At 46.2% G+C, this 26,456-nt stretch overlaps 2 protein-coding genes across 3 annotated transcripts in view; both read right to left on the reverse strand.

Annotated features, from left to right (window-relative positions):
- Positions 1 to 780: 780 nt before the first annotated feature.
- Positions 781 to 11,838, reverse strand: C9H5orf15 (chromosome 9 C5orf15 homolog). Its single transcript, XM_048437641.3, has 3 exons — positions 11,670 to 11,838; positions 5,007 to 5,521; positions 781 to 2,522 (listed from the first exon to the last, which is right to left on the reverse strand). The coding sequence occupies exons 1-3, from the start codon at positions 11,800 to 11,802 to the stop codon at positions 2,391 to 2,393; spliced, it is 780 nt and encodes a 259-aa protein (XP_048293598.2). The 5' UTR covers positions 11,803 to 11,838; the 3' UTR covers positions 781 to 2,390.
- A 6,354-nt stretch (positions 11,839 to 18,192) lies between these two features.
- The window catches only part of Vdac1 (voltage dependent anion channel 1), a 28,591-nt gene continuing 20,327 nt past the window's right edge, over positions 18,193 to 26,456 (reverse strand). For both annotated transcript variants that reach the window (XM_087910646.1, XM_087910647.1), the window contains exons 6-9: positions 23,069 to 23,296; positions 21,351 to 21,501; positions 20,042 to 20,099; positions 18,193 to 19,126 (exon numbers count right to left, since the gene is read on the reverse strand). In XM_087910646.1, the coding sequence (XP_087766772.1) occupies positions 19,035 to 19,126; positions 20,042 to 20,099; positions 21,351 to 21,501; positions 23,069 to 23,296 (529 nt within the window). In that variant the 3' untranslated portion in view covers positions 18,193 to 19,034. The remainder of the gene's footprint in view (positions 19,127 to 20,041; positions 20,100 to 21,350; positions 21,502 to 23,068; positions 23,297 to 26,456) is intronic.

The following is a 26,456-nucleotide window of genomic DNA, read 5'->3' on the forward strand; positions in this document are numbered from 1 at the left end:
AAAGGAATGTAGGAACTGCCCGGCTGGGGGTAGGGAAAGCAACAGCCACTTCCTGGTCAAGCACAGTCTGTGGAACAATCCACACCAACAGCCTTCACCCCAAAGATACCCTAGCCAAGCCAGGCATGGCAACACATGCAAGATCTTGTCTCAAAAAATGAAAGACAGACAGACAGACATATCAAGACAGGCCACAGATAAACACTGTTTCCTCCTGTCTGACAAGTTTTACCACGTGCCTCTTCAGCAAACAAACAGAGGAGCCATGCGGTGCCAACCCTGGGCAGAGGTTCCAGGTGGCCAGTCTCGATCCATCAGTGCTAAGGTTCAAATGTGGATCACGGGTCCCTCACCTAGCAGCTCAAGTGCCTGTCTGACCCTAGCATGACCTGGTACCCCCCAAAGTCGGAGGCTACTGCAGGCAGCACCGTTAGCACCCACCAGCACCATGAGGTCCCCGGGAAGCCCAGATCTGCCACCAGGCCTGATCCTCCTAGTCTGGGCAGCTTCACACAGACAAGGAGCCCGCGCCTGAAAAGCCTGCACTGACCACCTGCAAGCCTTTTCTGCCATCCCAGTTTGCTGGTGTTAGCAGATGTCTGCACCCAGTGACAAACTGGGCCTAAGGGAGCCTTCAGAATGTAAGTGGCATCCTAGAGGCAGACGTCCTTGGCTGAACAGGCCTCACCACAACTGGCTGGGGCTCGCTTCCTCCCGGCACAGGCCTGCAGTAACCACCAAAAGTCAGCACTGTAATAAACACACTGATAAAAGCACAGATTTATATCTTTGCCATTTATTTCTTAAAATCTTATTCAAAATATTAAATAATACAATTTCAAATATGAAAAAAAAACTACTGCAATAAAACAGTCCAGGTACATTTCACTATGCTGCCCATCCTTCGGACAGTCACCTGTCCTGACGGGAGGACAACGCTGCTGCTTCCGTGTTCACATCAGGAGCGTGGCTGCTGGCTCGCCTGGGCTCTGCTGAGCATGCAGTGAAGGCTATGCTTTCTGGAGAGTTGCAGTGAAGCTCGGTAGTCAACCATGGTTCAGATCACACATCTACATTCTGATCAACTCTAAAAAACAGGCTAACATGAATACAGTAAAGAATTCCAGTTTCGGGGAGGGGAGCAACATAATAAAACACGGCAGGGAGTCTGAATGTCACTTCTATATTCAGATTATCACGCTAACTGCAGGATCGAGACACAGTATCATTTAAGTGATAATGGTCTCTAAAGTCTCTTCAAATTTACTGTGCAGCAAGAAACAAACTGAAAAAACTCTGATTGAAGTTTTAAACTCTGCTCATCGCCTGAACCCTTGAAACCTGGGCTGAAATCAAATGCTGACTGACGGAACTGTTGTTCTACCAGCTTCCACCGAAGCTCCACGCAGTAACCCTAGCCGACGGCTGACACCACCTATCATCTCACTGCTCACCGGCAACCGCAGGCTATTTTGCAGGAATTCCTACACCAGCTTAACGTGTGATTAGTGGAGCAGCAGCCACATCACCTTACACTAAGTGCCAAAAAACATCCAGAGCGGTGTTCTTTTTAATAATTATATTTATTTACTATGTGTGTATAAGCACGTGTGTAGGTGTACAAATGCCACGGCACACATGTGGAGGTCAGAGAACAACCTTCAAGAACTCACTCTTCCCTTCCACCATGCAGGCCCTGGGGACTGAACTCAGGCTGTCAGGCCGGCAGCAGCGCCCTCGCTGACTGCGCCCACCTTATCATCCATCTTTCAAAGCAGTTTTGAAAGAGTGGCAAACATGTTGCTGTAAAACAAAGCAATATATCATGATATCCTTGTATAATAAAGTTTGTACCACACACAAACAAAAATAGGCTATTTGGAAGTGGGTGAGGCGGCCACACCTGTAGTACCAGCATTTGAGAATCCAAAACAAGGCGACCAACTGTTCAAGGTCAGCCTAGGCTGTTTAGTAAGACTCCCATCTCAAAAATTAGAAATAGAATAATAGAAAAAGGAAAAACAGCATTTGGACAGCAGCGAGTGATGAAAACCAGCAGTGCTGGGCCCCAGGAGACTTTAGTTCTGGTTTGGGGTCTTTCAAAGGGAACAGTGCTGCCAGAGGCACGATAAATGGGAAAAAATAACTACTACAAAAAATATACAATAAGGTTTAACTCACACTTAAGATACCTGATTGGATCTAGCTCTAAAGAACAGATTAAAAAATTATATACTCCTTGTTTGTGACATTTAGTTCCCAAAGCACCAAGGCAAAAGAGAGGGCCCCCTCTTGGTTAAGCGCCACTTGCCTGTGGCAGAATTTGCACGACACCATATAAAAGTCAAGCAAATAAAATGACAGAAGAAGCAGACTCCAATCACAGTGCTTTAGAAAATATAATCATTGGTGATCTTCAGAGAAGGCATGGCCTCATTCACATTCTGGTCTAAACGACGGTACTCCACTGTTTTGGAACACAAGCCATCACGCCACTTCCTGCTTTGAACCAGAAGGAAAATCTGAAATAAAACAAAGCAATTAGACATGCCAAATAGAAAACTTATCTGGTAGAGGTTTTGTAACAAGAGCAGGATCTTGCTTAGGCTTTGGGATATAATTATCACAATAATAAAATAACACCCGTTTCCAGCCTGTGAACAAGGCTGCAAGATGCTTCTCAGTGGGCATGGGGTGGAGACCAGGAGACCACCTGCACCCCAAGTGTCAGCACATAGCTCAGGTCAGTTAAGAAGGGACTCCAGGGGTTTGTCTGCTGCTTTCTGTCACTGGGTCACCAACACTCAGAGCTGAAAGACATTCTGAAATTAATTGGTCCATGTTGTCATTTCTCAGGTAAGAAAATTAATGCCTTAACGAGGCAAGTCACAAGAGCCACACTCTCGAGAGCATCACACATCGAGGAAGCTGTGCCTGAGCTTCTCTAGCATCCGAAAGGCGCACTGCCCCCATCAGCTTATGCCTTGGTTATTAGGGTACCTTAACCCAGGAAAGCAATTCCAGCATAGACATGGTCATCATGAACCAAAACCTTGGAATCACCTAACTGTCCAATAGGATCAAAGCACAATCAATTATGCACATATAAAACCATATTTTTAAATAGTATGTTATGGTGCCTAAGTGGACAGGGAAACCTCATGAGACCTCAATCCCACACAAAGAAATACAGGCAACTAAGAAATATTGAGAACTGGAAAGAGCACACCAATTGCTTATTCAATACTAAACAGTCAGCTCTGAAAACATACAAGTCAGGTACTGGGGGAGGGGGCAGAGGCAGGAGGATCTCTGAGAGTTCAAGGCCAGTCTGGTCTACAGAGCTAATTCCGGGACAGTTAGGGTTACACAAAGAAACCCTATCTCGAAAAACAAAACAAACAAATAACAACAACAATAAAATTACAGCATGGGCTGGAGAGATGGCTCAGTGGTTAAGAGCACTGCCTGCTCTTCCAAAGGTCCTGAGTTCAATTCCCAGCAACCACATGGTGGCTCACAACCATCTATAATGAGTTCTGGTGCCCTCTTCTGGCCTGAAGACATACATGCAGACAGAACACTGAGACTACATAATAAATAAATAAATCAAGAAAAAAAAATTACAGCATGCAGCCAAGTGGTGGTGGTGCACGCCTTTAATCCCAGCACTTGGGAGGCAGAGGCAGGTGGATCTCAGGAGTTCAAGGCCAACCTGCTCTACACAATGAGTTCCAGGACAGCCATGGCTACAGAGAAACCCTGTCTTGAGAAAGAAAAAAAAAATTACAGCATGCATGTATATGTATATTTGTGGACCAGAAATACACTAAAATATATTTTAATGCTCTGAGTAGTGCTTAAATTTTCTTTTTTTCCCTAAAGTCTTCAGATTTCTGAATTTTCTACATTAAACATATTGTTCTGGGCATCTGGTTTTTTTTTTTTATGGCCAGATCCATTTATTTATTTATCTTACTTACTTATTGCCAGAACCTCTGGAATTGGAGTTATGAACCACCACGTGGGTGGTGGGAATTGAAACCTAGTCCTCTGCAAAACCAACCACTGCTCTTAATCACCGAGCCGTCTCCACTGCTGGCTGTTTGTTGGAGACACACAGTTTTGTATACTCCAGCTCGGACTTGAACAACAGTGGTCGGCCTGCCTCTACCTCTACCTCCCAAGTGTCACGATGCCAAAATTACAAGCATGTACCTACCACTACACCTGGCTATACATAAAGACCTTTTATTTCCTCCTTTTTTGGCGGGGGTGGGGGGAGCTTGAGGGGCACGGTCTTAAATATATATCCCAAGCTGGCCTGACCCTCAATATGCAGCCAGAGATGACAATGAATAACCTTGAATCTCTGATCCTCCTGATTCTCCTGTTACTACAGAAGTGTGCTTTCATGCACAGGCTTATGTAGCGCTAGGAAGTGAGCCCAGGGCTTCATGGATGCTAAGAAAGCACTCTATCAATGGAGCCACATCCTCAGCCCAATCCTCGAACAACCAGAAAATAACATTACTGTCAAATCATCGTCAATACATAATAAATTAAAAGGAGTGTTCAATTAGTATTCTTGCCCCACAAGTACTCCCACCAAACTATCATTACTAAATTAAGAAATGCAAGACAGATGAGGAGCACACGCCTTTGACCCCAGCACTTGGAAGGGAGACAGAGACAGGTGGATCTCTGAGTTCAAAGGTCAGCTTGATCTACACAGTGAGTACCATACAGTCAGGGCTAAACAGTAAGACCCTGTCTGAAAAATAAGTAACTCGCTAGACTTTGGTTTCATTCATTATGGGGGGAAAAAAAACAAATAATTTTCTAGAAGCACATGGAGCATTATCCCTAACTTGTCTAATGTACCAGAGCCACAGTTTCAATAGAAATGTTACCGTTTGATCACCACGGTCAACCCAACTGAAAGAATTTACACAGTATGGCTGAGACAATGGAGCACTACAGAAGGGGCTAAAATCCCAACTTACCTTCCTTTTGTTGTGGTACGTTACATAAACAACGGCTGCACAGAACGCAAAAATCAGGAGATGGAAAAAGAAATGGCTATCTTCTCTGTTTGGGGGCGGGAGCTTCACCACCTTCACTGAGTCCTCAAAGCCCCGGAAGCGCCTGTCCTCTCTGCTTATCTCTATGTTTATATTATCATCAGGCTCCTCGTCCCTGGGGTTGGTGGTCCAGTCATAGTCCGGCTCTCCGTAGTCCCCATTGTCCAGAGTGTCTTTGGCTGTGGACGGGGAACTGTTGAGCGCCAGAAGATCCTCCTCCTCCATGCTGGGATCTTCATTGCTATCAGCCTCGTCCTGGGACACAGAAGGAGCAGTGGAGAGAGCGGGTGCCACAGAGGTGCCTCCATTTTTCTCTGTACTGGCTGGCGGAGGAGAAGTGGTGCTGATCTGGGAAAGAGAAGGTTCCGTGCTGTTTCCAGGTGTCGGGGCAGCTGGAGGAGAAGTAGTGAGGTCGTCTGGCGTGTTCTCTGGAGCACCTGAGAAACAAAAGCACCCCGACATTGCCAACTTTTTCTCTACTAAGAGAAAAGAGCATTTATCAATTTTTTTACTAAGCATTTCTCTTCAGTATAATAAATTCCTGCAGCTTTCTCTTAAGATCCAGTAAAGTCTCAATGGCCAGCATTCAATTACATTTCTTCTTGGTCAATTAATCTCAGGTAATAATTATTTTGCTCAGTAACAAACTGAACAAAGCAAAAAACTCTCACTGCGGCACAGTCTGCTACTCAAAGAGCAAGCAAACATTTGATTTCAGGTCAGGCAAAGTCAGCAGACAACCTACTGTTTCCCTTTACCAAAGAATGGATTTCAGCCAGCCTTGTCCAGGCTCCACTTCATCCCCAAGAAAGAGAGGAGGCTAATCCTGGGTCAGGTGAGTCACAGAAATCACCTACTACACACACAGGTACACACACATGTGCACACAAGCTAGAACTAAGCACACTATGAGACAGGTACTTAGAAACTGCCTTTGCTAAAAACCACTGACCCCTCAACTGGAGCCCAGAAAGTGACCAAGCTTAAAAGCCTTCATTTCTCTGTGTGCTGCATCCCTCTGCAGATAAGCACTCAGGACACATCTGTCTAGTCTGCATCATCCCCTTTCAAGGCTGCAAGCAGAGAAATAAGTCACTGCCCCAACCCTGCAGGCACAAGTCTGCTGAGCAGACCCTCCAAGGACAGAGCAGTGGCCCACTGGGGAGATGGTGCACCCCGAAACAGAAGTGCATCCCCCAAACCACCATGTATCCTCAAGCAATAGGATTTTCTGACCACCTTGCAGAACTAAACTAGAAACAAGAACCCCAGAAAACACCCTGAACAGGATGCTCAGTTATGCGCAATCTGCCCCCTCCCTGCCCCATGCATAAACTTAAAAAGTTTTTAGGATCCTGAAAACAGGACTTTGGGGTCACTGTGCCCCTTTCTTGGTTTCTACCTCTTCCCAGTATGGCCACATTAATTCTCTGCTTTTCACCAGTCCTGATCTAATCTGCATAGATTAGATAGGTGGCAGAGCCTAGTTTGCCAGGGCAGCCAGAGTCCAGGCTTTTACTCTAAAAGTTCCTGCTTCAAGCACATAACCAGCACACACGGCTACAGACACGTTGTTCACAGCATTTCTAAGTCATACTTGAAGATTCTTCAAAAATAAAAAATAAAATTAAAAAATTAAAAAACCACCAAAATTCTAAGGGATGGGAACCAGAAACTAGACCTTGCAAGCTAAGTTACAGCCTATTTTTAAAAAAGGCAGCCTCCAGGTGGAAAATGAAGCCAAATGCTTGCACAATCTTCCAGCCTGTGCCTCTACTTCCTCAGGGAGGTCTGCTAAAGTACAGCTAAAACTTCCAGAAGGAACTCCACACAGTACAAAGAACCAATGCGATCTAGTCCAGAGGACAACTGCTGAAGCTGAACAGGCCAGTCTCTAGCTGAATGTCACCACTGCTGAAGAACTTTGGGGCCACCTTTAATTACTCTTCAAACAAACAAACATACCTGTTGTTTGTATTCTAAACCTTCAGCCTATAAAGACAAGTCTCAGGCCTTCACAAGTATGTCCACGCACAGAAAACAACTGTTCATATGAATACTGTCTCTTTTAAGTAACACAGTTGACATCTACTTTGTACACAGAAAAGGGGACAGAGTCTTAATAGGACAGAAGTCTCGCAGAAAAATACTTTCTAACAACAAAAATCGTTTCAAAAGACAGTAGGATTAGGAATGTAGCCTAGTATATGTGGGGCACTAGGTTTGATTCCTAGCACCAGAAAAATATTAAGATAGTAAATTAGAGCCAAGCATAGCAACTCACACATACGATGCCAGCACAGAGCAGAGGAGGCAGGAGGCTCTGGAGTTAAAGGTCACCCTTAGTCTACACAGTTAGGTCGAGGGTACCCTGGGCTCTAAAAGACCCTGTCTCCAAACAAACAAACAAGTCAGTCTTCCTGTCAAACTTTTTGGAATGTCTCTAAAGGACCTGAACTGGGACGGGCAGGAGTGACTACATGGACACCCTCACTGGGCCCTGGGGATCTCCTCAGGCATCTCTGTTGATCTAACAGAAACCTGATTCCTTCTAAACACACTGGTCCTGCAGCCCTTCTATTCCACAGCTGGCTTCTCTCCCACAGCCTTGCAGATTGGAGGAAGGGTGCAGCCCCCTACCACACACGATTTTCCCATTCTTCTCCAGAAATGCCACTGGTTTGGGGACACTCATCTCCCTATCACCAACTCCTACAAGGCCCCGTCATTCTAAGACTTCAGCTTCTAATTACAGGGTCCTCACTCAGCCAAAGAGCTCCTATATGGATTTCAAAATCCACGACCTCTCTTCTGCTGAGTCAGCCCAACCTACCCCACGGCCTCTGGGCCCACTATGACCTGCTCTCCCCCACACCCTCTGCAGCACACTGCTTCCGGGAATGCTGGTTGCTTTCTGATTCATTCACTGGTCTTCTCAATCCATTAAGGCTTAAACACCCACCCTCCCTTTTTCAGCCACTGGTGGCCACCACCAAATCTTGCCGATAAAATCTCTTCTCCTAACAGGGTTCAGTGCTGTGGTCAATGCCCAGTTGCCTTTGCGCTCACACACCGCCTCACTCATCAGGAAGGGCATCTGTCCCAAGTGCACCATGTAGCTGCCCACAGTTTTCATTTCATCTGAAATTCAATGTGGAAGCTTCTACACTGTGCTTAACACTAAGTGCTTACTCTGTAACTTCCTAGTCCATTTCCTTCCTGCTCCCTGACGCGTCCTCACATTTCCAGCACCTTCTCTGGTACTTCCCCTCCCCACTCCCCCTCTACCCGGTGACAACCACTGTCTCTCAGAAAAATGATCACCACAAGAGAACTTCCACAAACCACCACTACAGGTGAGCTGCCTCCTCTGCCACAGTTCCTCCTCCATGCTCCAGCTCACTGCAGGGCAGCAGCGATGCACCAGGCAGCCATAGGCGGAACCCTCTGAGATAACAGGCACTAGCCCTGCCTCCTGTCAAGTCTCCTCAGGTTCTCCACGCCAGCAACAGAAAGAAATGCTGGACCCAGCTGTGTGAGACAAGGTCCTGGTTTCAACCCCCAACACACCTGGAACTTAGGAAGAGCACGGGGGGGGGGGGGGGGGGGGGGGGGGGGGGGGAGCAGCTGCTGTTTACTCTAGGCTGCAAGACCCACAAGATGTTTAAAGTCCACCAGTGTAATCCACACACTATCAAGCCAGAGGAACCCACAGGGAACTTTTACACCTTAAACAAAAATTAACTAAGCATAAGTCATGCAAAATATAAAAAAATTAAAGGATAAAACTAGAAAAAGACAAAGGAGAAAAATCTTTGAAATCTGGAGCTGGGAAAAGAGTTCTTAAATTTCACCCAAAAAGTGAAAGCACAGCGCATGAGAGAACTGGCAACTGCTAGTCTTCTAAAGACAAAGTTTTTGTTCTGCCAGAGTCTCACAAGAAAGACAGCTACTCGCAAGTCCCATACCAAAGTATGTGTTCCTAAAATAAAGAACTCTCAGAATTCCAAAGTGAAAGAAGCAAACTTTAATCCAACTAGAACAAAAGACGTGGTGGAAAGAGAGGACCCTGAGTTCCTCTGGCCTCCACTCACACTCTGGCACCCCACCCCACTTCCTCACCCACAAATAAATAAATAAATAAATAAGTGCCTAGCCTTAGCACCAAGCATAAGATGTGAAGGTTTTCACTTCCATGCAATGGTTAGTTCCATGCAATGGTTAGTCAGCTTTGCAAGTGACCAGCCTATCTCCACTCCAACCCCATTGCCATCCTGCAGAAACTTACACAAGTGTCTACACATTCCTCTACTTAAAACTTCCTTTAGCGGGCTCGAGAGATGGCTCAGAGGTTAAGATGACACACTATTTTCCAGAGGAACAGATGTCTGCTCCCAACACCCATACAGGGTGGCTCACAACCACCTGCAACTCAACAATGCTCTGCCCTCCACGGACGGGCACCCACCGCCACATGCCCATAGACGGCAGGCAGACAGACTAACACAGAACACAATGTTTTTTAACCCTTTAGGCTCCCCTTTCTTGAAAATGCCAGTCTTAGTAACTGTCTACAAGATCCGATCTGAGGGACAGAGAAGTGGCTCGGCAAGTAAGGGAGTCTGTACTTTGGAACTCACATGGTGGAAAGCAAGAACTCCTCAGTCCTATACACACACACACACAGAGAGAGAGAGAGAGAGAGAGAGAGAGAGAGAGAGAGAGAGAGAGAGAGAGCAATGTAAATAAACATATTTTTAAAAACCAACAACCTGATCTTCCCTTTGGCCACGTCCTAATCTCCCTCTGCTCCCCATCCCATCTTCTGAAAAGGTCACACCATTCAGAGAACACACACTAGCTGCACTCACATCCGACCTGATCTCATCACAACCACACTGCACCCTAAAGAGCATCTCTACACCACTGTGCCTCCTCAAAGGCCCTTCCCTCAATCCCAGCCAGGCGGGCTCCCTCCTCATGGGTAGAGGCCTACACCTATGCACCCGGGAAGCCAGGACATAAAATGTGGAAGAAACACAGCAGTATAGGGCAGGAAAACAAGCCAAGATTTTACCTGGACCACCTGATGCAAAGATGAGTCGATCTAGTCAGACAAAGAGAACTCAGGACCAGGGAAGTCAGACAGCTCCGACTTCATGGCTGAGCTTCACAAACACAGGTATCACTGAGAGACGGCTAAATGTCCCTTCTGGACCCCATCCAAATTGGTACTGCCTCTAGTTTAAAGGCAACAGGTGTAGGTGTGTATGAGAGACACACACACACAAACTTAGGAGAGGGGGGGTGGTATGTGTGACACACACATAGGTGCAGTACCCACAGAGTGTGTCAGATCCCTTCTAGAGCTGCCGTTAGATGATTAAATAGTCAAAGCAATTACGTCTGCATCCACTGGGATATCCTCATTATATTCTACAACGATAAAAGAGCCTTGGAAATGCCAGTCCTTCCCCCACAAACTCCAAAATCTTCCTGGTAGGACAGTCAGTTGCCTGTCTTCAGTGTCGCTGAGGAAACAAGTGTACACAACCTAGCACTGAAATAAAGGAATTAGTGATTGACTGGACCATTCTCCTTGGCAAAGAAAACTATCCCTGTGTCACGCTATTTTTCATCTGAAGAAAAAAACAAAAAACTCAACAAAGATTTGGGGAGAGAATGATGGCACCTTGGACGGAATGAAAAACATAACTACTCAAATGATGCTTAATGATTAAGTTCTCAACAGTAGGGTTTTCCCACTAAATCTCTGCCACAGTTTACAGATTTCCTTTTCAATAAAGGCTTTAATAACCCGATTTATGTTGTAACATCTGCAAAAACTTCTGTCTCAAATGCTACAGATCCATTAGAATGAGGCAAAGGTGTTCTAGTTAAATCTCAAGGCAAGGAGGGGTATCACTACTGACAAAGACTCTTTGTTCCTACACTCTGCTCCTCCTCCCAAGACCCTCAGCAGTCCAGAGCCCCCGGACTCCGCCTCTGTCAACAGCCCCAGAACCACCCGGACCTCAGAGATGGAACCCACAAATAGTTGCCCCCTCTTCCACTCTGAAATAATCAGTTCAGTCCGGGCACTGGGTCACTGACGCTACCTTTATCTCTGACCTCACCTTTTCCAGGAGAAAACAAAACAAAACAAAAACTTGCCTAGCCTTGCTTGCCCCCCAACCCCAAGCCTCTCTCTAGACGACATCTCTTTCCCCAACCCCGACCATTACTTCAGGCTGTCTCCCAACCAATCCGCAAGACCTCCGAACGCCCCATTCTCAAGCACTGTGGGGACCTCCTGTCCCCACCCCGAGCACTCTTCCTCCAAGGAGAGTACTCTTCGAGACTCTGTCCAGGCCACGGCCACCTCCAGTCCCCGCCCACCCACTCGGGTCCCGGAATCTCACGACCCCACTTCTCGGGACTGGGAAGACCGCACTGGGAGCGCTCCAGACGCCCGGGCCCACCTCCGGCCGTGGGAACTCGGCGAGTGAGAACCGCCGTGAGTCGGCGGCGCTCAGTCCCCACTGAGCCCGGCCCGCATCCTCGCCGCCACCCCGAGTCCATTACCAGACAAGACGGGCGCGAGCAGCAACGCCAGCACCAGCGACCGCGCCAGCACTCCGAGGCCCCGGGTGCCCAGCCCGGGAAGCATCTTCTCTCGCGCAGCCCAGCTCATTCTGCCCAGGGCGGCGGCAGCCATAACGGACTCGGCCCGGAGCCTGCGCTGTTGCTAGGTTCTGCGTGGTGACGTCAGGTACGCGTCTGAAGGCGCGCGCCCGAAGCAACTACGTCCGTACGTGATGACGCCGCATCCCTGAAGCTGGAGGGGACAAGGAGGTTGTTGGCCCAGGAGGATTGCAGGGGGGAGCTGAGAAAGATGGTTTATTTTCAACTGCTTCTTGTTGTTGCCATCATCGTCTTTGAGATTTATTTTAGGGGCTGGAGAGGTGACTCAGCTGTTAAGAGAGCTAACTGATCCTCCAGAGGACCTGGGTTCTATTCCCAGCATCCATGCAACTGGTGCAGAGACACACAGGCCAAACACCCAGACACATAGTTAAATAGGTTTTTTTAAGATTGTATGTATGGGCCTGAGAGATGGTTCCGCTGTTGAGAGCACTTGCTACTCTTGCAGAGAACTGGGTTCCCAGCACCCAGGTTAGGCAGTTCACAACTGCCCCCAACGCCAAGGGATCTGACCCCCTCTTCTGGCCTCCAGAGGCACTACTCACTTGGGGTGAACCTACCTTTATGCCTAAACTAAAAATAAATCTTACTTTGCTTTTTCAAGATAGGGTTTCTCTGTATTAGGACCGCTCATGAGTTTCATCGTTTTTTCACACTCCATCTGTTATGAATGTTAGGTGTCAATACACGGTCTTGTCCATATCGAATAAAACGATCTCACTGGTGGAAACCATGCAGGCTAATCTAAAAACAAAACAAAATAAAAAAGAAAGAAAGAAAGAATAAAAAAAAAAAGAAAACTTTATAATTGCACAAACAAACCCATTGCAGTTACATTGTGTTTTGGTCATTCAAATAGTCTTCATCTTCAAGTTCCTGACGCTTTTAGAAATGCCCTTTCTCGGCCAGCCGGCGGTGGTGGTGCACGCCTTTAATCCCCACACTCGGGAGGCAGAGGTGGGTGTATCTCCATGAGTTCGAGGCCAGCCTGGTCTACAAGAGCTAGTTCCAGGACAGGTTCCAAAGCTACAGAGAGACCCTGTCTCGAAAAAGAAAGGAAGGAAGGAAGGAAGGAAGGAAGGAAGGAAGGAAGGAAGGAAGGAAGGAAGGAAGGGCCCATTCTCAGAAAAAGAAGGAAAAACAACTGATGTACCTCCAGAAGTATTTAACAATAATTTATCAGATATTCCCAGTGATATCAAAGATGTGAATAACTGGTTTGACGATTCTACTGAGAGTGAAATTATTAGACCTGTAAGGAAGCACAAGGTGGCAGTGCTTCCAAAAGATCCCTACACTGATGAAGCTACTGATAATTGTTGGTCTGGAATTGACACACCACCACACTCATGTATGTAGGTAATTCTGGGGTCACTACATTTCTGTCATCTTTAATAGTCAAGCTTGTTGTCATGTTCGTTAGATTTTCTAGATTTATAGAGATATATTTCAGTTAGATAGGTATTCTTCAAGTCTTTCAGAGACTTTCAGAATATGGCATTTAAATGTTTTTAATAACTTAGGACAATGAGATGCATTTGCTCCTGGCAGCACCAGCTACTTTAAGAGGAAGATGGGCATCGAAGAGGCTCATTATGGAATTTGCTAGCCATTTGAGCAAGAAACTGCTCTTGCCTGGATGCTTCACTGGGCATGCATGACCTACAGAGAAATGACTGTTGAACTTGCCTAAAGGTGAGATGGTCCTTTGGGGTTCCTGCTTCATAAAAGTCTGCGAGACATTCTGCAGGATACAGAAGAAAGTGACTGAACTGTCTTTGAATTTTCCTGCTTCATGGAAAAGTCTGCTGGATACTATGGGTCTGAAGGCTGAAGATGGATGTCCCAACGGTATATAAGAACTTTGGGTAACTGCCCAGACAGCAAGATGTCTCTGTCATTTCTAGAGTTTTGGAAGTTGCTTACAATGCACTTTCTGTTTACTTAGGTAATATTATATCCTTCTGGAGTCTTTGATGGAGTTGAAGAATAGATAGTTATAGTTTTCCTTAATTATGATAAAAGATAAAGTAGATATAAATATTGTAACTGTAATTCTTGCTTGATAACTGTTTTGTTATATGTAATTTTACTATGCTAAAGTTAAAGTCTTCCTTTTTGTTTAAACAGAAAAGGGGAACTAGTATAGGAGTACCTTCTGTTTGTGTGTCGCTTTCATTGGTTAATAAAGAAGCTGCCTTGGCCTAGTTGATAGGGTGGAACTTAGGTAGGCAGAGGAAACAGAACTGAATGCTGGGAAGAAGGGCAGAGTGAGAGAAGCCATGAATCTTCTGCCTGAGACAGACACTGGTTAGAATCTTGCCAGTAAACCACAGTCACGTGGCAATACACAGATTAATTAGAAATGGGTTAAATTAAGATGTAAGAATTAGTCAATAAGAAACTAGAGCTAATGGGCCAAGCAATGTTTTAATGAATACAGTTTCTGTGTGGTTATTTCGGTGTAAGCTAGCCGGGAAGTGGAATAAACAAGCTGCCCCTCCTTACAACATGTTGCCAAGGGAAAAAGAATTGAATCTAGATAATTACATAAACTTTGTTAAGATGGGCGTGGTGGTGCACATCTTTAATCCCAGCACTCGGGAGGGGAGGTAGGTGAATCTCTGTGAGTTCGAGACCAGCCTGATCTATGAAGTGAGTTCCAGGACAGCCAAATATAGAGTAACCCTGTTTCAAAAGAATTTTTTGTTTGGTCCCTCTTCATAGAGGAAAATGTTTTATGCAGTACCATACATTAAAAAAAATACTAGGAACTTCAATTGTTTAGTTGTTTAATTGTTTTTGTAAATAAAAATATTATAATTATTGAAAAACAACACCTAAAGTGCACCCTGATCTGTAATTATGATTTAAATCATGTGCAATTTGCCCAAAAATGTACCATCCCTAGTGTATGTCTTCGCTATTTCTATGTGGCACTCAATGTGTCAAAGGCATGCACCACCATGCCCCGCAAAAACTGAATGTTAAAATAGTGTGTAAGAGGCCGGAGACATGGCTCAGAGGTTAGGAGCACTGGCCGCTCTTCCAGAGGTCCTGAGTTCAAGTCCCAGCAACCACATGGTGGCTCACAACCATTTATAAGATCTGGTACCCTCTTCTGGCCTGCAGGAATACATGCAGGCAGAACATTGTATACATAATTAATAAATACAATCTAAAAAAAAATTGCATGTCAGTGCAGGTGCCTTCAGATGCCAGAAGAGGGTGTGAGACCCCCTTAAGGGGGAGTTAGATGAGCCATGAGTGTGAGCCACCACCCCATGTGGATGCTGAAAACCACTCTAGTGTTCTTAACTGCTGAATAATTTCTCCAGTACTCTTTTGGTTTTTATTTTTTGTTTTTGTGTAAAAAAAAAAAAAAAAAAAAAAAACAAAAAAAAAAAAACAAAACCAAGATCTCATGTAGCCCAGGCTGGCCTCCTTTGTATCCAAGGATGACTTTGAACTCCTGCTCCTCCACCCCCCAGGTGCTGGAATTACAGGCATGAACCACTATCCCGGTGTATCCTTTAGTGTTTCCTCAAATATTTAACATTTCCCCGTACTTAAGGGTGCATCAATAAACAAAGCAAACTCAAGCCAGCCTTTGCAGGCCTTGCTTCCTCGTGAGGCACACTGTAGAATGGATGGTACGTAACGGCACGATAGTGTTACGAAAGAAAAGCAAGAACATTGGTCATAAGTCAGAATGAAAGACTGCCATTGAAAATAGCCTCAAATTTTCCAAAAAATATATTCCTAGCCCTCTTTTACATTTTGTAAAACAAAGCCCTCAGTATATGAAAATGTAAATTTAGAACGTTTGCCTAGGGCCTTGGTACAGAGTTTGTGTCTGTGGGTACGTTGTGTGACTGCCTCCTAAGCAAACAGCTCTAGGTTTCAATTCCTCTAGGTTCCACTTTATTGATTTTTTTTTTCAGGAAATTCGGTGTAGCATAAAGCTGTCATTTATGGTGCCCAGTTTCACTGCCATCTCTTCGCTTTCCTCCCCAAACAGAGCAGAGCTGCCTCTGCAGGATAGAGAAGGGCTTGTGTTCTCCCAAATCTGATGTATTTGGCCCCAGGACAGCTCAAAAACAGACTCAGTGTTAGAACTAAGAAGTCAGTCATCCCAACTCAGTCTACCCAAGTTCGTGTGCATGGAATGGTGCCCAAACCTTCCAGGTCAGCACACAAAGGTCCTGTCCTTCCAAATGCCCCAAGCTGTGCTTTCTGCTGACCCAGAAAATACCAGTGTTCAGAGAATAGTCTCAGTCCTACATTCTGCCTGTTTAGAGATAGTTTTCAAGTGAGTGGCTTCTGTGACACTCTGTCCTCCTCCCTAACCTACTGTGTTTTCTCCTCGGTGACAGATTAGCTCAATTCATTTTTTGTTATCTTGATTTGGTTTGGTTTTCTTCATGACAAGGTTTCTCTGTGTAGCCCTGGCTATCCTGGAACCTGCTCTGTAGCCCAGGCTGGCGTCGAACTCAGAGATCCACCTTCCTCTGCCTCCCAAGTGCTAGGACTAAAGGCGTGTGCCACCACCACCCAGCTTCAGATTTATTTTTAAGTATGAGTATGTGTCCTATGGGATTTCTGCACGTGAGTACAGGATCATCAGCGACTGAATGAAAAAGGAAAGGACTGACTGCTCCTAGGTGTAGTAGAAGAGAACGTTTAGTTAAAAGGAAGAAAAAAAAAGCATAGCCAGAGGCAGAGAACTCTGGGAGAGTCCAGAGTGCAGCTGGGCCATATGGGGAGAGGGGGGAGAGGAGAGGAGCGAGGGAGACCAGGTGCAGCAGGTAAGAGGGCAAAGGTACAAAAGGAGCAGATAACCAAAATGTCTAGATTATATAGGGAAGAGCCTCTAGGAAAAAAGCAGTGCAACCCTGCGCTGAGTCTGGGTTTGGGGCTGTACCAGTCATACCCTGTAACAGGTAAGGACTCAGGGATGTTGGAAGCACCTGGCCAGGTCCACTTTGATATGTTAAAAATGCACAACACCCATTTGTCCCAGGGTGGCATCAGATGCCCTGGAACTGGAATTACAGTTGTGAGCCACCATGTGGGTGCTGGGAACCAATCCCGGGTCCTCTGCAAGAACAGTCAGTGTTCTAACCACTGAGCCACCCAGTCCCATCTAAATCTTTTAATTAATGAGTTATTGTGAACGGAAGGCATTTTACAGTGATATTTTATCCAACACACTGCATACTACAGGCAGACATTCAATAAGTAACTGGTGAATTAAATCCCCCTATACTCGGGGACTTTAGTACACTGCACGGTATTTAATACTATGCCTGGCCCTTGACTACACAGACCTAGAAACCACTTTGTTCAGAGCACAATTTCTAGACAGACTCTAAACGTTCACTTATAAGAAATAACCTTAGCTGGGCAGTGGTGGCGCTTGCCTTTAATCCCAGTACTCACTCCAGAGGCAGGCAGACCTCTGTGAATTCAAGGCCAACCTGGTCTACAGAGCGAGTTCCAGGACTGCCAAGGCTGTCTCAAAAAAATCAAAAATAAAATTAAGTTTGTTTCTTAGATCTGATGTAAGCTGCAAAACATGTTTTTCAACCTACACTAAACTTTCAACCCCATTCACATCCACATGGCATCTGTCCTTAGCCCTGCTTCTTCTCTTTCCAGCAATGTACAACAGCCGACTTTCTCACCCCCAGGAACATCTTACCTCTGCATAAAAAGGACCTCAAGAGGCCAGCATGGGCTGCTCTCTCAGGTCCCAACTTAGGGTGAGACAGCCAGCTGGCCAGTCTTGGGTGCATCCCAAAATATAACTCGCTTTAACTGGACAATCATGAATTTGGTCTTTTCTCCTCGTGATTCTCAGATCTAAAAGTCTCACTGTATATCTTTTTATCTTTTTGTCTCAGTCTCGAAGGTGCTGGGATGTATCACCACATCCAACCATAAGTGTTTTTTCAAAGATTTATTTATGTGTGTGTGTCACATGTGTGGTACCTAGGGGCAGCAGAAGAGGGAGTCAGATACCCCAAATCCAGAGTTACAGGTAGCTGTGAGCAGCCTCAGAGCCACCTCGGGAACAGGAAGCACTGAGGAAGCGCCCTGAGCCGCCTCTCCAGCCTCCGGAATGCTCTTCTATGTGATCAGGTCAGTGATGATTGTGAGACACCAAGAGCAAAAAATATCAATGCACAGAATACAAAGGAGCAAAGTACAAATCTAAACCAATGCCCTGGCCAGACAGGGTTTCTCTGTGTAACCCTGGCTGTCCTGGAACTTGCTCTATAGACCAGGCTGGCCTCGAACTCACAGAGAACTGCCTGCCTCTGCCTTCCGAGTGCTGGGATTAAAGACATGCAACACCACTGCCCTGCCCATATTTTTCTTAACAAAAGCAACAAGAGGATGAGGTTTCAATATTTTATTCAAGTTTTATTTTAAGTGATGTTAATTACAGCATTTGAAGGGGAGGAGCTAATTCCACACAAAATGGAAGACTCTCTAATGTACCCATTAAACTGCTAAAAAAGAGTGGTGTGGCTTTAACAGGTCACTTTAGATCCCTAGTGTTGTCATGGTGACCACAATCACCTTCCCAGCTTAAAGTTGTCTCATACTCTAGTGCAATGGCAGGAGAGAGGGTGGGAGAGAAAAAAGAAGAAGAGAAAAGAAAAGGAAAAAAAAAAAAACATGCCACAACACAAGGAAGAATCAAGTCCTAAATGACCGGCTCCATCGGCCCACTCTCTCCACCCTAAATGGCACAAAGGAAATAGCTAACCAGAAGAGTGCTTTTGGTGTAAAACAGGTAACTGGGCGAGGACGGGAACAGGCCACGGAGATCTGTCTAAGAAAGCCCCTCTCACACAGGTGTGTGCGCGCGCGCATGCTTCTCAGCAGTTAGGATCGGGACACCAAGGTGGCTCAGGAAGTCACAACTTCACCTGTGGACTCGATACAGATTTACAAAGGGCCCGCACATTCCGAGCTTCCACTCGTGGCCTGGCATCTCTAGAGGGTCTCCTCCCCAGCCCACGTCGACAGCTAAAAGGACCCTTTCAGGAATGGGGTGTCTGCTGTACCTCTGAAATGGTAAACACCGGAAAGCCGAGTCATCCTTAACCTGGAGATCTAACGTGGTATTTATCGATTCTCGCATCCCCAACGTACAACATTAAAAGGTTCACTAAATTCTGAAGGTAGCTATACTGCAAAATAGTTTAAAATTAACGATTGTACAATATTCACTTATGCTTGAAATTCTAGTCCTAGACCAAGCTTGTGGCCACCCGCATTGACGTTCTTGCCGTCCAGCAGAGCTGACAGCGTCAGCTTGATACCTGCAGGGGGATGAGAAAGACGTGGGTGTGGGGAGGGAGGGGTGGCAGTTGGAGGAAGGAGGAGGAAGAAGGGGGAAGAGACAAAGGAAAGGAAAAAAAGGTTAACACCAAAGTCCGAATTTGTTCCAGCTACAATCATCAGTGGCCAAACAGCCAAGCAAAGTAACCCTTCAGAGCAGAAACCCTGCTGAAACACCCACTCGTGTTTCCCCCATTACAATGAGCACTCGACCTCTGGTACCACACAGGAAGTAGTTTGAGCAACACTGCCTTGGAGGGAAACTCTATCCTATATCAGCCTTACGTTCATCTTCGCAACATGTACGCACCCATACTCGCGCACACACAAACAATAAACTCCTTTTCCTGGGACTTGTAATTTTAGATCGAATGGGCTGGTGTTCCCAGGAGGAACTTGATTCTCACATCACACATAATCAGCTTTGAGGGCTCAAAAGTGGGATTAGCCCCTGGAGCCCTCACACACCAGTGAGTGGCTGGGACAGCTACGCAGAGTAGAGGCGCTAACCACCATTCCTACACCCTTGCCTTTCTATAGTGAGGATGACTGACAGGCTAAACCTGCCAGCGGCCTGGAGACAACAAGTATCAGACCCCAGGAAAAGGATGGCAGGAAATGACCAGGATGTAACATCATATACATGGTATTTACCGGAAATAACCAGGACGTAACATCGTATACATGGTATTTGCCGGTGCTTCCCTCTGGCTTGCTATTTCTCATCCACCTTTTTTCTTTTGACAATGACCTAACTCCTTTATAAAGACTCAACTACAAACATTTATATACATTCATTTACAATGCCCCACAGCAATAGCAAAAGTCAGCAAAATGTAACCATTACTTTTTTCGTAAGACAGAGAACTAACCAGCTTTACACAGGCGATACATACCTGGCTTGAGGGTCTGAGTGTACCCTAAGCCAATCAGGCTAGAGTTGTTCACTTTGGCCTGAAAGAAAGAAGATAGGCCCAATGAAAAGAGCGTCCCACAACCGTGAAAGTCTGCCTCCAAAGGAGTGAGGGCTTCTTCTCAGGTCCCAGCCGTCAGACGCAAACTGTGTCTGCTCACGGCCATCTCCTAAGACTCAAATGCAGGTGTGTGTGCCTTCCTGCCCCTGTGACCTCCCAAGGACAGACAGAGCGAGGAGAGTAAGGGCTCTTGGCAGGTCATGTCTCTCGAACCATTTCTTTAGGTTCCCAACAAGGGGGCCCTTGTCCTTTGGTTTTACATGCATGGCTGATGTTGAGGGAGCCAAATCCTGTTCCCAGGTCAGGATACTTAAAACAGACTGTGAGTTACATCAACCAGCAGGAAATGTCTACATTTCCTCATTCTACCCGAAATGGGTGGCTGCTATAGTGTGACAACAGAAGCCAGCTTAACAGGGTTCGCCACAAAACCTGTGCAGTTCGGGGCCTCTAACCAGTGCCACGTGGTAGGCAAGACAAGATGCCCACCGACCAACTAACTGGCTTTGTCTTTTCAGAGATGCGCTCTCACGATGTAGTCCAAGGCTACCTTTGAACTCTTGTTACATCATAGCCAAGAAAGGCCTTGAACTTCAGATTCTTCTGCCTGCTGTTTCTGCTGTGCTGGGGATCAAGCACCAGGCTTTCTGCATCCTAAGCAAGCACTTTTCCAATTGAGCTACAGCCCTGGCCTTGCTTTGGTTTGCTTTTTCCCCCAGTAATATGTCTTAAGCCCAGGCCCTTGCTCATGCTAGGCAAAGGTTCTACCTTTAGAATATATCATCCTGACCACTGATACTTTAATGTGGACCATAGGGACTGAGAACAAAATGAAAACAAGGGCAAGAATAAAACTTAATTAAGGCAAAAGCAGGTGGATCTCTGAGTTCAAGGCCAGCCTGGTCTACAGAGACAGCCAGGGCTACACAAAAAAACCCTGTCTTCAAAAAATAAAAAAGCTACCAGTTGTGGTAGCACATGACTTTAACCCCAGCACTGGTGAGGCGGAGGTGCATGGATCTTTGTGAAGTCTATATAGTGAGTTCCTGACCAGACAAGACCACACAGTGGAACTGTGCTCCCCTTACCCCCCAAAAAAAGAAAGGAAAAAAATTTCTTTGAGGTATCTGTTTCAAGTGGGATTAAGCACAAGAATAGTCTTTGCCCAATGCCTTTAAGCTGAAGCACAGAATTCTCTCAATCGTGAGCCGGGTGATTCACGAGTACCCACCGAAAAGCAGGCGTCAGGGTCGACCTGGTACTTGGCTGCTATCCCAAAGCGAGTGTTACTGTTCCCCGCTGTCCAGGCGAGATTGACAGCGGTCTCCAACTTCTTGTTCACCTTCTGGTAGATGGAGCCACCAAACTCCGTCCCATCATTCCTGCAAGGAAACACAGCAGTAGATGTCCAGCCGTCCGGGGACACGGGCTGAAATGTCACCAGCACCAAGGGGAGAACAGGGAGGCCAGAAACAGACTGAACAGAGTTCTCACCAACCCCACACAACCACCAGACCAACACAAAACCTCAAGCTCCCTCCCAAATGCTCTTCTAAAAATGGAAGCAGATGAGGCTGAAGTGGTTAAGAGTCCTGACTGCTTTCCCAAAGAACCTAAATTTTATCAACCTATAACAACTGTCCTTAACTCCAGTTCAAGAGGCTCCAATACCCTCTTCTGGCCTTCATGGGCACCTACACACATATGACACACACTCACATAGATATACACAGGCATACACATGAATAAAAACAAACTTTTTTTAAAAAAAAATTGAAGCAGAAACTAGAAAATTGGGATTCTACAGAACTTCCTATTTTCTACGGTTTGTCTTTACTTTTGTAAATGATTCTGTCGAAGACGGCAGGAGGGAGGCAAAGGCGAAGAGACACGGCTAGCAAGAAAGCCCAGACCCCACATTCCATCCCTGGAAGGTAAGTGCTGTGGTTTGGATACAAAAGAAGATAACAGGCTCCCTGCAAGTTGTACTCTAACCTACACTGAGACAGAGGTGTTCACACAAATAAATGTTTTCATTGTTATTAATGGAAATAGTATTTGTTTAGAGCAATACCATTACTGGGCTGAATAAGACATTACTTTTTTTAGCACCCTCTAGTGGAAAGAATAAGTTAGTGCTTCATGGAACTAATTCAAACAAAATTAACTGCCCCCCCCCCGTTTTTCTTTTTTATGTAGGGAGGCTAGGGTGTACCCTTTGGGGGTCAAAAGAGAGTGTTGGATCCCCTAAAGTGGTTGTAAGTCATGCAAAACAAGAGTGCTGGGAACCAAACTTGCATCCTCTCCGCGAGCAGTACGTGTTCTTATCTGATGAGGCGTCCCTCCAGCCCCAAATAAGATTATTCTTATGGTTGAAATTTTTGATTCCCTCAAATCATCAACATCCTTCAGCCTCCCAGTCCAGTGACAGACTCTCCAACCTAACATGCAACCTCTCTGCCCACCATCCCACCGTCCAGCAGTCAGTACACTGCTAAGCACTGTACAGACTATGCATTGCCAGTTATCCACCATGGGATGGGATCAGACCCAAATGGCTGAAAAGCGATCTTCGGGGGAAAATGAAAAGCAACCACCCTAGCCAATACATGACACCCTGCGGCATTCTGAATGAGCCTGGCCCCTGTTTGAATATTTGGTCCTCAGTTGGTGGAACTGTTTGAGAAGGATTGGGAGGTGTGGCCTTGTTGGAGGAGGTGTGTCACTGGGGGCAGGCTTTGAGGTTTTAAGACTCCCACCATTCCCAGGGCACTCTCCTTCTCTCTGCCTCTTGGTTGTGGATCAAGATGTGAGCTCTCAGCTGTTGTGCCGCTGTGCCTCTGCCACGCCGCCATGGACTCTCAACACCTTCTTTTATAAGTTGCTTTGGCCATGGCATTTTGTCACAGCATTAAAAAAGTAACTGAGACACCCCTGACGCACACTTACACATTAGTATGAAGCTGGAATTCATCCGTCTTGTAGCCAACTGCAAAGTTGCTCTGGGTCACTCGGGACTTGGAGGTCTCAAAATTCATTTGGTAGCCAGCGAGCCAGCCCTCATAGCCAAGCACCAGGGCACCCCGGATTGAGGGCCCAGCGATGTCAAAGTCCACATCACAACCCAGGTTGATATGCTCTCTCTTGTACCCTGTCTTGATTTTAGCATTCTTTTTCCTAAAACAAAAAGAAAAAAAAATGTATTAAAAAGCCAAGCTAACCCACATTGACACAATCACGCTAAGAACTATGCAACATGTTGTCTGGTCCCAGTTTGAGTGGGAGGTGGTAGGGAATAGAAGCAAGGCCGGTGGCCAGTTAACCCTAAACAACTGCTGAGCCACAAGCAAGATGCAACTTCTCCTGAGCTCAAATCTGGTCTGCAAAAGGCTGCATCAACACTGTGCCGTGCACACCATGAGAAGAGACCAGAAAGTGAGCTAACCATGCTCCTTTTCCAGCCTCTCCCTATGTTCAACACAACACCCTACATCTATTAGGCGTGTTTGTTGTCTGCCAGACCTACAGAAGAGCCGCAATACCACAAAGCTTCCCAAGCAGCAATTTGAGGGAGTTGGTCACCTTTGTGGCTCATCCAGTAGGCAGCAAGAAAAGAAATAGCAGATCCCTGGGGCTGGAGAGGAGGCTCAGAAGCTAAAAGTGCTTGTGCAGAAGATTGAGATTCGGTTTCTAATACCCACACTGGTAGCTCACAGCTGCCTGCAACTCCAGTTCCTGGGGATCTAATACCTTTTCTAGCCTCTGCAGGTACCTGCCTCTATGTGGTGAGTGTGCACACGCACACACACACACACACATACACACGCACACACACACACAAATAATAAATCTCCCCTACTTACTGAGTACGGTAGGAGAACCTTCACTGCCATGGTTGTGAGACCCCACTTGAGTTCACAGCAGAGAGTTCTGGATGCTGATAAGGAACCTGAGTCCCTCAGTCATGGGGGCTGGAAGTCCTGATCTCAGGCCCAGTGATGCCAGATTCTTCGCATCTAAGACCAGTTAGTTCAGTGTCTGCCAACAATTTCTCAAGACCCAGTGTCCCTCAGCAAGAATAGGTGAGTCATAATTTTTATCCAAAGCAAATCCCAGAGAATAAGAGAGTATCTACTGGGCTGAGTAGATGGTTCAGTGGATAAAGCGCTTACCAGACAATCTGAAAGACCTAAGTTCAAATCCCTAGAGGCCAGCAAATGCTGTAAGCATAGCAAAAGTATCTGCAATCCCAGTAAATCTCTCTAGGGAGATGGGAAGGAGAGACAGGAGGCTCACTGAAGCTCAAGAACCAGCTTGCCTGCATATATAGCAATGAACAAAAGGAATTCTGGAGAGATAGCTCAGTGGTTAAGAGCACTGTCTGTTCTTCCAGAGGACCTGGGTTCAATTCCTAGCACCCACATGGTACCCCATACCTGCCTATAACTGCAGTTCCAGGGGATACAACACCCTTGCAGAGACACACATGCAGGCAACACACCAATGCACATAAAATAAAAACAAATAAATCATTAAAAAAAGAAAGAAATCCTGCCTCAAGAAGGTAAAAAAGAAGAGCAAACCTGAAGCCACCCTCTGACCCCCACAAGTGTACTGTGGCGGGTGCGCACATGCCATGTACACACAAATACATTAAAATAAAAAAAATTTTTGGAGATTGAACCTAGCAAATAAAATTGAAACTATATCACATGATTGCAAGAAAGATGGTTTCCTGGCCAATGGCTTTCTCAGCCTAGCCCACAGAAACCAGGTCTGCACAGAGTGTCGAGGACCACACAGACCTGCCTGCTCCTGGCCCTATTCACAGCGAGACTGAAGCCTGCAGACCATAGGCTTTAAAACCATTCCCTCCCCAGAGGCCCTGCTGTTTTGTGGGAGTGGCCAGTTACAGATTCAGGGCAGGGAACGTACAAAGGAAGCCTGAAGCAGCTCTCCAAGCTACCAGAGATTACCAGGAACTGGGCAAATGGATCTAATTGTTAAAATAAGAAGGTTCCCACCCGGGGGCTTCACAGACAGGAAAATGTGAGCACTGGTAAGAACAGTATTGCCAATAGACCAAAATATAGCAGATGTTTAGTTTAGTGCCAGCAATATGGCTGAGGGTAGTGGTGCTTGCTGCCAAGCCTAACGACCTCAGTTGGGCCCCCAGAACACACAAGACAGAAGAAGAGAACTCTCAAAGCTGAGGCAAGATGATCATAACTTGGAGGCCAGCCTGAGCTACACAGTCAGATCCTCTCTGAACAAAACATGAATGGCACACACCTGGACATGGAGGCAGGAGGATGGGAGTTCAAGGCCAGCCTCAGTTACATAGAAACTCAAGTCCAGACTGGGCTACATGAGACCGTCTCTCAAAAGACAAACCAATGAAAAGCAGCTATTAGCCAAAGTACAGAGCCTATGGCAGAATCTCTACCAGACACATGCACCACCCACACCGATTTGCACAATGCCTCCACTCACTGTCTCATGGGATTCTAGCCAGGGGTTCATGCGTCCAAAGAAAAAGGACAGAGACAGAGCTAGGGTGACTCAGCCATCCCCAGGCCTCTGCTCCTCGTGAAGCCAGGGAAGCTCTCCTTTCTCAAATGTCACTGGGATTTTTTTTAAGCGACTTAAGCGGGGGTGCTAATTTGACAAGCACTCAAAAGAGCGATGGTTAGCAAGTAGACTTTATCTGTGGAAGGCAACACTCTTAGGTTGTTAGGGGTACTAATCCCTAAGTGAGGTCCGAAATCCCACCAAGCTGTGGCCCACATTTGGCTAAGGGTGGCCAGGGTTTTCCAGGCATCACCAGAGCGTCAGAAAGCCCGTGTTCATGTCCGATCTGTCGAGAGCCATCAAAGCCCAACTACCCAGCACACCTCGTGCCTACAGCTCTACCCTATAAACACCCTACCCAAGGCTCCTAGGAGGAGTGGCCGACAGCAGGACTAGGGAACAAAGCCTTCAGACGAAGCTCTTCTAAAACAAGAAATATAGATGAGATCAAAGGGAGATGAGCCCCCTCCAAAGCACAGACATAGCAACCTGGCAGAGCTCCAAACTGTCACAACTGAGTCGTGAGCCACGACATGCACGATGTAACGGAATATAACTCACAGAATAAATGTCCACGAATCTATCCTAACATAAAAACTGATTAGGGACTGGCAAGGTGGCTCAGCAGGTAGAGGTGATTGCAGCCAAACCTAATGACCTGAGCCGAATCCCTGGGATTAGCATGGAGAAAAGAGAAAACCAAACCCAGCAAATTGTTCTGATGTCCACATGTACACTGCGGTACACACACACATACATACATACA

The sequence above is a fragment of the Myodes glareolus genome, chromosome 9, assembly GCF_982192425.1.
Source record: "Myodes glareolus chromosome 9, mMyoGla1.1, whole genome shotgun sequence".
NCBI classification, from domain to species: Eukaryota; Metazoa; Chordata; class Mammalia; order Rodentia; family Cricetidae; genus Myodes; species Myodes glareolus.

Bases quoted from the DNA above. Each gene is read 5' to 3' on its own strand.
- C9H5orf15 (XM_048437641.3), bottom strand. From the start codon at position 11,802: ATGGCTGCCGCCGCCCTGGGCAGAATGAGCTGGGCTGCGCGAGAGAAG. The intron at 5,522-11,669 runs GTAATGGACTCG...TTTGTTTCTCAG, and splicing joins GCTCGCGCCCGTCTTGTCTG to GTGCTCCAGAGAACACGCCA. The intron at 2,523-5,006 runs GTAAGTTGGGAT...GTTTTATTTCAG, and splicing joins CGTACCACAACAAAAGGAAG to ATTTTCCTTCTGGTTCAAAG.